Source organism: Orycteropus afer, unplaced genomic scaffold (genome assembly GCF_000298275.1).
Source record: "Orycteropus afer afer isolate SDZICR_OR568_19922 unplaced genomic scaffold, OryAfe1.0 scaffold00330, whole genome shotgun sequence".
Classification (NCBI taxonomy): domain Eukaryota; kingdom Metazoa; phylum Chordata; class Mammalia; order Tubulidentata; family Orycteropodidae; genus Orycteropus; species Orycteropus afer.
Window position 1 is genome coordinate 3,676,145 of NW_006921917.1, and position 12,606 is coordinate 3,688,750.

General features: G+C 50.4%; 1 protein-coding gene across 1 annotated transcript in view; it reads right to left on the minus strand.

The window, feature by feature from the left end:
* Nucleotides 1-923: 923 nt before the first annotated feature.
* PELP1 (proline, glutamate and leucine rich protein 1) overlaps nt 924-12,606 on the minus strand; it is a 33,462-nt gene continuing 21,779 nt past the window's right edge. The window contains exons 6-17 of the mRNA XM_007952318.2: nt 6,227-6,286; nt 5,782-5,932; nt 5,460-5,589; nt 5,217-5,304; nt 4,678-4,766; nt 4,481-4,597; nt 4,191-4,338; nt 3,893-4,052; nt 3,072-3,127; nt 2,719-2,925; nt 1,168-2,598; nt 924-1,016 (exon numbers count right to left, since the gene is read on the minus strand). Of these exons, the coding sequence (XP_007950509.1) occupies nt 924-1,016; nt 1,168-2,598; nt 2,719-2,925; nt 3,072-3,127; nt 3,893-4,052; nt 4,191-4,338; nt 4,481-4,597; nt 4,678-4,766; nt 5,217-5,304; nt 5,460-5,589; nt 5,782-5,932; nt 6,227-6,286 (2,730 nt within the window). The remainder of the gene's footprint in view (nt 1,017-1,167; nt 2,599-2,718; nt 2,926-3,071; nt 3,128-3,892; nt 4,053-4,190; nt 4,339-4,480; nt 4,598-4,677; nt 4,767-5,216; nt 5,305-5,459; nt 5,590-5,781; nt 5,933-6,226; nt 6,287-12,606) is intronic.

The following is a 12,606-nucleotide window of genomic DNA, read 5'->3' on the forward strand; positions in this document are numbered from 1 at the left end:
AGGGAGTGAGTCATGGGTCCACAGGCTCAGGACCATGGTCACAAGGGACAGCAAGTTCAACTGGCACAACACTCTACAGGGAAACACTGTTCTACATCTTCCTTTGGTGAGTAACGACTGGGCTCTTAAAAGCTTCAAGTGGCTATCTAAGATGCAACAACTGGTCTCCCTTCATCTAGAGCAAAGAAGAATAAAGAAAACCAGAGACACATGGAAACAACTAGTCCAAGGGACTAGGGGCCATGTGAACCTCAGGCTACATAACCCTGAGACCAGAACTAGATAGTGTCTGGCTACCACTGTCAACCACTTGGAACGGAATCAAAACAGGTGGTGCTGCATGTAGTGGGAGAAAAATGTGGAACAAAACTCAATTAAAAAAAAAAAAAAGACCATGCTTACTGGTCTGATAGAGACTGGTGAAACCCAACAATTCACCACGGGAGACCAGAAGGGCAGTATTTGCACAGAGAGATAGCTCAGAGGGCAGGAATGCATAGGAAGGGACCCAGGGAAAGGGTAACCAGAGGAAGGATGTGGGAAGAGAGCTGTTACATTATGAGGATTGCAGTCAACGTCATGAAACAAAATGTGCATCAACTGTTACATGGAAAACAAATTTACTCCATAAACTTGCACCCAAATTGCAATAAAAAAATAATAAATAAAAAAATTCTAAAATTCGAACACTGAACTGCTGAGTGGCAGGACAGTCCTCATGAGCCCTGCAATCGATGGTTCTGCCTCTGAACAATAGACAATAGAGCAGCTCCGCAGACACCTGGGAAATATGACTAGTACCTTGAAAGCCCCACAGACACTTGGGCTTCTAGTTGGGCACACCACTGGCAAAAGGTGGAAGCAGCAGTCAATAACCAAGGACATAACTTTATTAGAAACAGGGTGCAGGGGTCAGGAGCGGGCTAAGAATCAGGCTCTGTGACAGGTGGTGGCTTCTCATCATCAGGCGGACAATCAATGAAGTCGGCCAGCATGGCAGCTGTATCATCCTGCTCCTTTTAGGGACAAAGACAAGATTTGAAACGGTCAGACACACACACCCAGAAGAGTGGGCCCCGGGCTGGGGACAAACCTCTTCCTAAACAGAAGCAGCTGCAGCTGCAAAGCCTTCTCCCCACCCCCACCCTTCCACACACGCACCCTCACCTTTTCCTGAAGAGCAGCTGCCTCCGTCTCTGTCTCCATCTCCTCTTCCGCAGATGTCTCGGGTGGGGGTGGCACCTTGTCACCGCCATCCTCAATCCCCTCTTCCAGCAGGGTTGGGGGTGCAGAGGGCTCTTCCTCAACAAGTGCCTGTGGAGGAGACCCTGCTGGGGGGCTTCCCCCTTCCCTTTCCACTTCTCCCTGGGCGGGGAGTACCTCGGGGGCCAGCGTGGGGGCCGTCTCAGCCCCAGGCTCCTCCTCTGGCCCTGGCTCCTCCACTTCCAACAGCAGCCCAGGTTCTGGTTCCGGCTCAGGCTGTGCCTTGGGGGACTCAGAGGCGGGCAGAGCTGGTGGCAGGGTCGGGGGTGGAGGCCCACCCTCTTCTACCTCCCCTCCTGCTGAGCCAAACTCAAGTTCTTCTACCTCTTCCAACTCTTCTTCCTCCTCCTCCTCCTCCTCGTCCTCCTCTTCCTCTAATTCACCTTCTTCCTCCTCAAATTCTTCCTCAAACTCCTCTTCCTCGTCTTCTTCCTCTTCAAAATACTCTTCTTCATCTTCTTCTTCTTCTTCAAAATCTTCCTCCTCCTCCTCCTCTTCCTCCTCTTCTTCTTCCTCTTCTTCCTCTTCCTCCTCCTCCTCCTCATCACTGCTATTGATATTGATGACTGTCAAATCTTCTTCCAGGGCTGTGGGTCCTCCCCCACCAGGAGTCCCTTCAGGGACCAGCTGGGGTGGTGGGAGTGTCACCGGACCAGGAACAGGAAGGGGTGGTGGTGGTGGGAGGGGCCCTGGGGCTGCAGGAAGCTCTTCAGGCTCCTCCTTGGCTGGCACAGGAGGGGAGGCTGTTGGTGGCCCAGCTGGGGCCACAGGGGGAGGTGTGGTGCCTGAGGGGGGCGGAGGTGCCAAGGGTGGCAGCCCTTCAGGCACAATCACCACGCTGTCATCAGAGTCGCTCTCTAAGGAGATCTCCACATCGGATGCCTCCTCCTTATCATAGTGAACAAAGGCTGGTCTGGGCACTCTCCCACCAAATGTCTCATCAGAGGGGATAGCAGGAGGAGGACTACCACTAGGGGCAAGGACCGAGTCCTCACTGGAGCCTGCCCGATGGTTCTCTGAGCCAGGCAGGAGACGGGGTGGTACAGACACCAGGCCTGGAACAGAGAGGCCTAGGTGGTTGGCTGTGGCTGGAGGTCCAGGCCGTGCCGAAGGCATTGGGCCCACTGAAGGCATGGGGCCTGCTGAGGGCATGGAGCCTGCCGAGGGCATGGAGCCTGGGGGATGGAAGGGTGGGGCCCTGAATGGAGAGGGGGCCTCAGGAGGAGGAACTGGAGTTGACGTGGGACAGGTAGAGCCCATGGACTGCAGGGGAGGAACTCGGGGGTGGGTCAGAGCAGCACAAGTCACCAGTGCTTCTGAGCAGAAAGAGGAGACCTAAGGAAGGAAGAATGGGCAAGCGTGACCATCAGGCACACATGGTGCCAGGGGGCTGGACAGAGAGAAAGCCACCAACATCAGAAACAAGGAACTCAGAAACCGAAGAGGCTGACTCACCTCAAGGCTGTCTTCTCGCTGGCCAAGGGAGAAGGCTTGCAGGGCACAGGACAGAGGAGGTGGGCACCGAGGAGATGGTGCCAACAGCAGAGCCAGCAGCAGGCGGTAAAGTTCACGGCGGCAGTGGGAGCTGGTATATGGGGAGCTACCTAGGACCTCACCCTGCTGGACACTCATGACCAAGGGCAGGACCAGATCATGAAGTCTCTGGAAAGGACAGTGAGCACACCTAGAAACATCCCCAAGGCCAGCCAATCGTTCCCCGGGCCCTACTCCCAGGGCTGGAATGGGCCCACCACTGGAGCATACCCTCACACGGACCGAGCAGAGGCCCCTCCCCAGGCTCCACTCACCCTGTGAGTCTCCTCCTTGATGAGAGGACCACACATGAGGATGGTCCGGCTGAGGCCTGGGGAGGAGAGAGGGTGTGAAGAGGCAGGCTAGTAACGGCACTCAGAGCCAGGGCTCCTGAACCACAGCCCAAGGACAGGCAAGTCATGTGACTGCTCTGAGTCTGAGTTCTCAACTGTAACACGCAGATCCAAACGTACCTCTAACACTTCCTTCAACACTGGAATTTTGTTTGAAGCCATTAAAAAAAAAAAAAAGAAGTACCACTACCACATAGGGCTGTTGGCAATATTCAAATGAGAATTATGTAAAACAATTTAAACACGTATTTCTGTATTTGCGGAGAGGCAGTGTCTCCTCTTTACAGAAGGTGAGGTGGCAGACTGAGATATACGGAACCCAAATGGAAGTCACCCATTCACAGTACAGTATCAGACTAGGAACCTCTACTTACATCAGAGCGCACGCTGGAAGCAGGAAGTACCACTGGAGAACCTGCCCCGGGGAGAATGTAAGCTCCACCAATGGCAGGGATTTTTTTTTCCCCAAGTGCCTAGTATGGCACCTGGCATGTAAGAGCAGATATGCCAACAACGTATGTGTTACATACGAGGTCTAGCAGGAGCCGTGTGAATGGCCAGGATCCGCTATCTAACAGCAGCAACCAAGATCCCACCCGGGCGAGTGTGTCGCTGCTTCTGCTCCTCCATCTTGGCCTAGTCCGCAGGCTTTTACCTGGCTCCGCATGTTCCTACTTCCCTCCTCCAACTTGCTTCGGGCTCTCACCCCAGGCCCCAAGGCCCAGGGCCCAGCCCTCACCCACCTCTCAGCGCAGCTGCACACACATCACTGTTGGCATTGCTATCTCCTTTCCGGTGGCTAGGTGGGGCCACGGCCTCCCCAACATCCAGCTTCAGCTTCTTGGGGGCACTGGGCTTTCCAGTTTGCAAACCCCCATCAGGACTCCCCCGGGGGCTGCGAAGCTGGGGGTGGAAGGAAACATGTATTGCATACACAGGCAAACAGGAACGCAGGGAAGAAGAGAGCTGGTTGGTGAGGAGCAGATTGGGATTAAGGAAACAGGATGAGCAGGCTGGGACCGCAGCCACGGCCACACTCACCTTAAGGGCATCGGCTGGAGGGGAGATGTCACTGAGCAGGTGGGTGAGCAGGGCCTCTGCCGAGGCTCCTCCCTGGAGCACCCCGGCCGAGGCCCCACACATCTTCACCCACAGCTCCAGGACAGCGTACGCCTTGGCCCGCACAGTGCTACGGTGGGAGCAACAAAGACAGGTCACGGAGGGCGCATCTACTTCGTCCCACCTCTCTGCCCTCAGGACTCCCAACCCCTCTGAGGCCCCATCCGTCGGCAACCTGCCTCCCCCCCTTTATAACCTTCCTTGATGGTCACCTGTAAGGTCTCTCCTGGCCTGGAGAGAGCGTATCCCTACCCATACTCCAGGCATTGAGGACCTGCGGGAGCAGGCGGCTGATCAGGCCCCCAAAGCGCACGAGACGGCTGCCACACCTGCAGGCAGAGGCGGGATGGTGAGCCCTCATCCCGAGCAGGTCCCAGTCCTTTGCTACACCCTGCTCAGTCACACTCACGCGAGGATGAGGGCAGAGAGCAGGTCTAAGGCTTCAAGGTGGATTGAGGGCAGCAGCAGCAACCGCAGTGGACCATCTCCAAGCAAGCTCTGGAGGAAAACAAGTAAGAGATTTATCAAAAACAAGTAGGGAAGAAAGGGAGACACAGAAAGAAACAGGCACAGTGACACGGGAGCTGAATGTGACGAGGCACATGTGGAAGGGAGCCCACTTCCTGACCCTTTTTCAACAAAGTCACACCCCTATCCTCTAAAACAGGCCCTGGAAGGAGGGGAAGGGGAAGGATGGCCGAACTGCTCAGCAGTGATGCAGGTGATGCCCAAATTCACCCCGCCTTGGGAAGCATTTGCTACAAGTGCTCCCAGCGTGTGTGAGAAAACCCACCCGACTGTGCACATGACTCTGAGGCAACACAAGGAACAGTGACATCTGAATGAAAGTCGGGAACCATCTGAGACAAATTGCAATGGCACTGCCTGGTGGTCCTCCAATCCTTTTGTAGTTACCCTGGGTTCTGAGAAGGAGCTGTGAATACTTACGATGTTCTTGCCACTGACGCTGAGGGTCCGGCAGATGAGATCCAGGATCTCCTGCACAGGGACGGACACGGGAGCCCCAAACTCAGAGCTGCAGAGAGAATTAGAGCAGGGAGACCCTCGGCACAGCTGTCCCAGCATGACTCCCTGCACCCATCCTCAGTCCCCTTCCTTGTGATAAAGACAACACCCTCATCCCAAGGCCTCCTGCTCCCGCCCCTTGCTCCCCGCATCACCCCCACACACCTGAGCATGAGGCCCAGGCACTGGGCCAGCCCGGAAAACCTCTGCCGAAGCTGCAGGAGGGCACTGGCGTCGCCATCCTCCGAGGGGGGCAGCAGCATCTCCACGCCAGGCCCCTCATACTGCACAGGAGCTGGACAGAAACACCGCCGTTCATGTGGGATGTTTTCTTTCTTCCCCTCCTCTGCCATTTCTGGTAGATGACCCATCCTATACTCCATGCTGCCTGGAAACCTACTCCTCTCATCCTCCTAGGCCACCCTCCTCCTTCCTTCTGCCAAGTTCCCCAACTGCGGCCCCACGGGCTCCCAGTCACAGTCCCTACCTGTCTCTGCTCCCTCATACAGGGTGCCCAACAGGCTGTGCAATGAGGCCAGCAGGCAGTGCAGCTCCTGCTCCCAGCTTTCCGTGTGCTTCAGGCCCTGGGAAAAGCCAGCCCCTAAGGAGGGCAGCCTGGAATAACACTGACAGGCCAGCTGTAGAAGCAGCATCAGAAATCTGGTCAGATGGGACACAGGCCCAGCCACAGACTCCTCCCATCCTACCAACGCCCAAGGAAGATGGAGATCAGAGAGTTCGGAGGAAAACGTGGGAAGGGACAGTGGGGAGGACAGATGAGAACATGGCAGAGTGGATACTCTGGGTGTTAACAGGCAGGAAGTGCAAACAGAGTCTAGAAGCAACAATAAAGAGAAAATTGAGAAAAAGATGAGAAGAGAAAACCCCAGGCCCAGACCCCCAGGCTCTCCATATCCCCTCCTTCCCTTTACCTGCTGGAGATGAGGGCTCAAGGCCTCCACCCGAGACAAGAAAAAGGCGGCCAGCTTGCCCTGGATTTGGGGGGAAAGAACAGAGGCTGGTGAGTCAGCTCCAAGGGCCAGAGATATATTATACCTTGTCTATGTCTGCCAGAGATATTTCAACAAACAGATGCCCCATTGGAGGCACTCACTCAGTTATGCCAAGAGATTTGGAAGACAGCTACCTGGCCAACTGACTGGAAGAGATTCATATCTGTGCCCATTCCAAAGAAAGGTGATCCCACAGAATGTGGAAATTATAGAACAATATCATTAATATTGCACGCAAGTAAGATCTTACTGAAGATAATTCAGAAACGTTTGCAGCAGTATATTGACAGAGAACTTCCAGAGGTTCAAGCCAGATTCAGAAGAGGATGTAGAACAAGGGATATCATAGCTGTTGTCAGATGGATCTTGGCTCAAGGAAAAGAATACCAGAAAGATGTTTACTTGTGTATTATTGACTATGCAAAGGCATTTGATTGTGTGGATCATGACAAATTATGGATAACATTGAGAAGAATGGGAATTCCCAAGCACTTGATTGTACTCATGAGGAATCTGTACCTTGACCAGGAGGCTGTCGTTTGAACAGAACAAGGGGACACTACATGGTTTAAAATCAAGAAGGGAGTGCATCAGGGTTGTATCCTTTCTCCACACTTATTCAATCTATATGCTGAGCAAATAATCTGAGAAGCTGGACTATATGAAGAAAAACGTGGTATCAGGATTGGAGGAAGAATCATTAACAACCTGAGATATGCAGACAATACAACTTTGCTTGCTGAAAGTGAGGATGACTTAAGGCACCCACTGATGAAGGTTGAAGAATATAGTCTGCAGTATGGATTATGTCTCAATATAAAGAAAACAAAAACCCTCACAACTGGACCAACGAGCAGCATCACAATAAATGGAGAGAAGATTGAGGTTGTCAAGGAATTCACATTGCTTGGTTCTACAATCGATGCCAACGGAAGCAGCAGTCAGGACATTAGACGACGTGTAGCATTGGGAAAGTCAACTGCAAAGAAACTGTATCAACTGCTGAGGAGCAAGGATATCTCCTTGAGGACTAAGGTGCGCCTGACACAAGCCATGATATTTCCAATCGCCTCGTATGCATGTGAGAGCTGGACAATAAATAAGGAAGACCGAAGAAGAGTTGATGCTTTTGAGTTGTGGTGCTGGCAGAGAATGCTGAAAGTACCATCGACTGCTAAAAGAACTAACAGATCTGTCCTGGAGGAAGTGCAGCCAGAATGCTCATTGGAAGCAAGAATGGCCAGACTTCGTCTCACCTATTTTGGTCATGTTGTCAGAAGGGACCATTCCCTGGAGGATGTCATGCTTGGTAGGGTGGAGGGTCGATGAAAGAGGGGGAGGCCTTCAATGAGATGGATTGACACAGCTGCGATGATGGGCTCAAGTATAGCAGGGACTGTGGGGCTGGCGTGGGACTGGGCTGTGTTTCGTCCTGCTGTGCATGGGGTCGCTATGAGTCGGAAATGACTCAATGGCTCTTAACAACAACAACATGCCTGCCAGTGGCGCTCTGGTGGCGTAGTGCCTGAGACATCTGACTGCTAACCAGAAGGATGGCAGTTCAAACTCACCAGCCACTCCTCGGAAGGAAGACTGGGCAATCTACTCCCATAGTGATATTGCTTCGGAAACCCAAGGAGGGGTTGCTGTGAGTCACATCGACTCAGCGGCAGTGAGACGCTCACCAGCACAATCTCAGTCCGTGCCTTTTCCTTTCCTACAGACACAAGAAGCAAAGACCACTGGGGACAGCAATGCCTGGTGGCCACCATGTTCCCACAGCAGACCGAAAATCCAACCACTGCCATCCAGTCGATCCCAACTCACGGTGACCCGCACTGGGTTTCCAAGGCAGTACATCTACAAGGCAGTGCTTCTACTGGACAATCTATGGAAATAGATTGTCCAGTAGAAGCACATCTGAAATCTCAGCCTTGCCCTTGGCCTCCCTGCCCTGGGGGAAAAGGGTCTGGCCCCAGCCCCAAATCTAACTGTGGGGCTTCCTCTAGCTAGTTTTTACAAAACGATACCAACATTTCCCTTGAGCCAACAGGACACAGAGTACTGAAAAGCAGCAGCCTATACCCCTGACTCTCTACAAGCTTGTACACAGCAACAAGGGGCCCAGCTGGGAACTGAGGCAGTAACCAGAGCTCTGAGAGAAGGACAAGGTTAAAGACAAAGGGAAGGGTAATGGAAGAGAGCCCAGGCAGCAAATCTCAGAGCAATGCCTCGTCAGCCAACAGTCCCTGCTGCCTGCTCTGTGATGGCGCCAGAGCTGCAGTGTTTAAACTGGGGTCCACAGCTGATCTGGGGATAGAATCAAACTGTCCTGTGAACATGGGTAGATGGGGAAAAAAACACATCATCATTTTCACTAACTTTTAAGTGAAATGTAGCGTTTCCTTCAATTATAAACATAGACAACAGACTATACTAGTAGTAGCAGTACCTGTGGCTGTCACCAACAGAAACCATCGATTTCCATTTCACATTACAACAGGTATCTTGAAACATCGTTCATATGCAACACTGATTTGAAATTATGGTAGTCATTAAACCTTACACAAGACCTTGTTATTTAATATGTTAATAAAGAAGCATATGCTACTTTATCACAATTTTACCATCTATTTTGATAAGTAGATTTCAACAGAATCATGTCCTTTGCAATCTTTTATGTTTTATTTTACAGATTCAAAACCATTATTCTCAGAAGAGGGCCATGGCAGGGTTAAGAAACCTGCCCTAGCCAACTAGAAAGGAATTACACCGATTTCTGCCTTCAGAGGTAGCTAAGAGTTAGTCAGGATAAATGTGTGGAGAACAGTAACCTGAACCAACGCTGGCACTAAACACAGTGAAGGGTACAGTGAAAGGGTCAAGAGAAGATGGTGCTAAGGCTACAGAGGGCAGACTGAGTCAGGCATGAAAGAAGAGTCGAATCTACGCCATGAGATGAGAGTAAGGAGAAAAAACATGAGGGAATCTCCAGAATCAGAAGATGCCAGAGAATGGAGCGAGGCCTTAAATTCTAGGCTCAGGAGTATGGACTTATCCGGGAAGCAGAAGGCATTACACGCATAAAGGTAAACTTGTGGAAGACAAGCCAGCAGTGGCACCAGGCAAAAGGCAGGGGACTTACGGGTGGAAATTAGAGAAGCCTCCATCACTGTGTGGTTCGGAAACCAGTCCTCCAAGGACTCCCTCCCATCTGCCTTGCAGCAGGAAGCACGTTAAGTTTCTCACGTTCCACTTCAGGATTCTTTATTAACCACAGAACAAACACTGGTATAGCTGACCCCAGGATCTAGAAGCCCCTCTTGGGACTTGGAAAAGCACTTTCATGTCAGATGTTGTAGGGTTCAGAACACTCCGAACCAAACAACAGTCACCATGCACAGGTTTCCGAATCCACTGGCTTCGCTGAGGACGACACCTCTCAGAGAGCTGCCATCACCCGGAGAGTGCTTCTCAGCCCCTGCGGCCACCTCACTGTTCACACTTTCCCTGAGAGGTGGTATTGGCTCTGGCTCAAAAAGCTGAGCTGAGGCCAACAGAAGTCGGCTTATGTGACTGCAGTGAAGCAGACTGCAATGGCATGGCTCTGGCCACTAGGCCTGCCCTGGGTAACCCACAAAGCAAACCCAAGTAATGGCGCACTGGGAACATTTCACTCAAAACGTACACACACAAAAAACGTATCTTGGTATCTCTCATAAGTAGAGTTATTCCTCCCACTCTTTCCAAGGCATTATTAATTTGTCAAGGAGGAGAACGTGAGGCAAAGCTCCCACGGGGATTACTTCATGGATTCACAACGCTTACGATGCATCATTTGGGGGGAGTTACCCTGAGCCTGGCAAATACAGCTGCTCTAGGGACCTCTGAGGGAGGGGAGACACAACAAATAAATACTTCAAAATGGCAATTACCAGTTTCTTAAGAACTCACTCCACAAGACTTTCCAAGTACAAGTTCTCTCTTGGGACTCTGCATAACACAGACCCTAATCTGACGTGCTGGCATGAGAGGAAGTCAAAAACCCTAAACCAAGGGTAAGTCTCCTGATGACACTTTACTCTTTGAGAAATAAAAGCATACATACCCTGCTAACAATGTACGAAAGCTGTGTTTGGTTTGGAAAAGGGTGCTCAAAACCCAGCTCATACCTTAAAAAGTAAACATGTTTGACAAAAGGCGTGGCGTCTCCTTACCACTCACACCAAGATTAAAAAGTAACAGCAGAGGCAACACTGAGCACCCGAGTCTCTCCATTGTTCACATCTCCATCCTGCAGGCAACACTCAATCCCGTCTCTACTTTCACGAGGGAGTCAGGAAGATACAGAGAATAACAGACAAAGCCAAATCAAAATAGACATTTACAGGAGAACCTCATGAACACTGACCAGTGAGGGGTCTGGGACAAAGAACTACTGTATCAGGAGAAGTCTGCCCTACAGAGTGTTTTTACAAGAAAGGTGGTGTTTACTACACTTAATTCTACGTGTTACTCCAAATGCCTTCTTGACAAAATCCCTGGCCTGCTTTCCCAGAGAGTCTATCACTTTGATGCCTGGCAGTCATATGAAAACAAAGAATTAACAACGATATGACCCCATGTTCACAGAACCGTCATTTGCTTGGGGACGTCTCCGATACTGCAAGTAGCCAGTTACTAAAACCGTGATTGACACCACCCCAATCACAGCACCTGCACCCACACAGCTTCGTGTCTGACACACTCATCCTCAAGCCAGCGGTCTACACAGCCACTAACAAATGCCCGGAGCAGGCTCTAGTGTTGATCCCTATCTGCCAATACATTCTACATCCTTTGACGCTTCTAGAGGGTTTGGTTTAGTAAAAAGAAAAAGGGCTATTATTAAGGCAAACAGATCTGGCCGACATTCTGGTTTTACAATTACATTCTGTAACTTACAGTTACTTAAATCCCTATGGGTCTCACAACTACCAGTGTAGGCCCCAGAATTAAGTTACTAAATTCTCCAAGGGCCTATTTCCTCCTCTGTAAAATAAGGTAATACCAACTTCACAGAATTATCGTAATGATAAAATGAGACGACACACCTTAAACACTCAGCAGGGTGCCTGGCACACAGTGGGTGCCCACTAGACAGCAGTTCCCCTTCCCTTATGGGCCTGAGGCAGCTATGTGACTGACTCTTTAAGGGTTACTCTCTTGATTCAATCATAAATGCACTGCTGTTGAGTCAATTCCAATTCACAGTAACTCTATAAGACAGCACAGAATTGCCCCATAGAGTTTCCAATGCTGGCATCTTTACAGAAGCAAACCGTCACATCTTTCTCCCGCTGGTGGGTTCAAACTGCCAAACTTCTGGTTAGCAGCTGACTGTGCTACTAGGGTTCCTTTGATTCGGTTCTACAACCCTGTAATGTTACTTTCAAGATCATTTGAATGGCAAACTCTTAGTTCATCATGATAATGGCCAATACAGTTAATCACACTCATTATACACCAAAGTTCTATTCTGCCACTTCAGCTCTGTAGACTTATGGGTCCATGTGAGTAATGGGTACTTACTGACTGGTCTGTCAAGCCAACGACGAGTATAATGCAGTAAGAGAGAACATTTAATCTATAGGTCTACGGGAGGATGCCGATTCATTCTTAGGTACCAGTGGGGGGAAAAAAAACCCACTACTAGTGGGCATCCAATTTTAGCACAAACAAACACGCTAGTTACAAATGGCCTTTTCACTCTTACTGCTTTATTAGAATTTGATAACGATTCATATTTGTTATCTTCTTGAAAATAAAACTCTAAATAATTCTTTCACTGGCCGCCTCCTCCCCTGCCTGGTTCCTCTAATAAGGCTTAGCTGAACAGCCACCTTGTTTGGGTCATGGCAGCTTGGGAAAGTGATAGAGGTCGATTAGTGAGGAATGTTGGGGAAGCTGTCATAGGGATATGCTAAATTAGGAAAGCTTCTCGGAGGAAATCACAAGAGCTTCAGATGGTAGAAAAACGGACAAGGCATTCTTGAGGCACAGAGAAGGCAGGACAGAAAGGGAAAGAAGTCCACAGTTGGAAGCCTGGGTTCTGGTATCAAATGGCTATGGATTCTGATCCCTACTGACCTTGGGCATGTTACTTACTTTCAATTTCTTCAACTGTGAGGCTGATGTGAGATAACATATAAAGTGCGACAAGGTGATATAATTGTAGTTGTGGAGATCACATTGTTGTTAGCTACCACCGAGGCAGCTGCTGACTCACACTCACTCCATGTAGAATGGAACGAAATGCT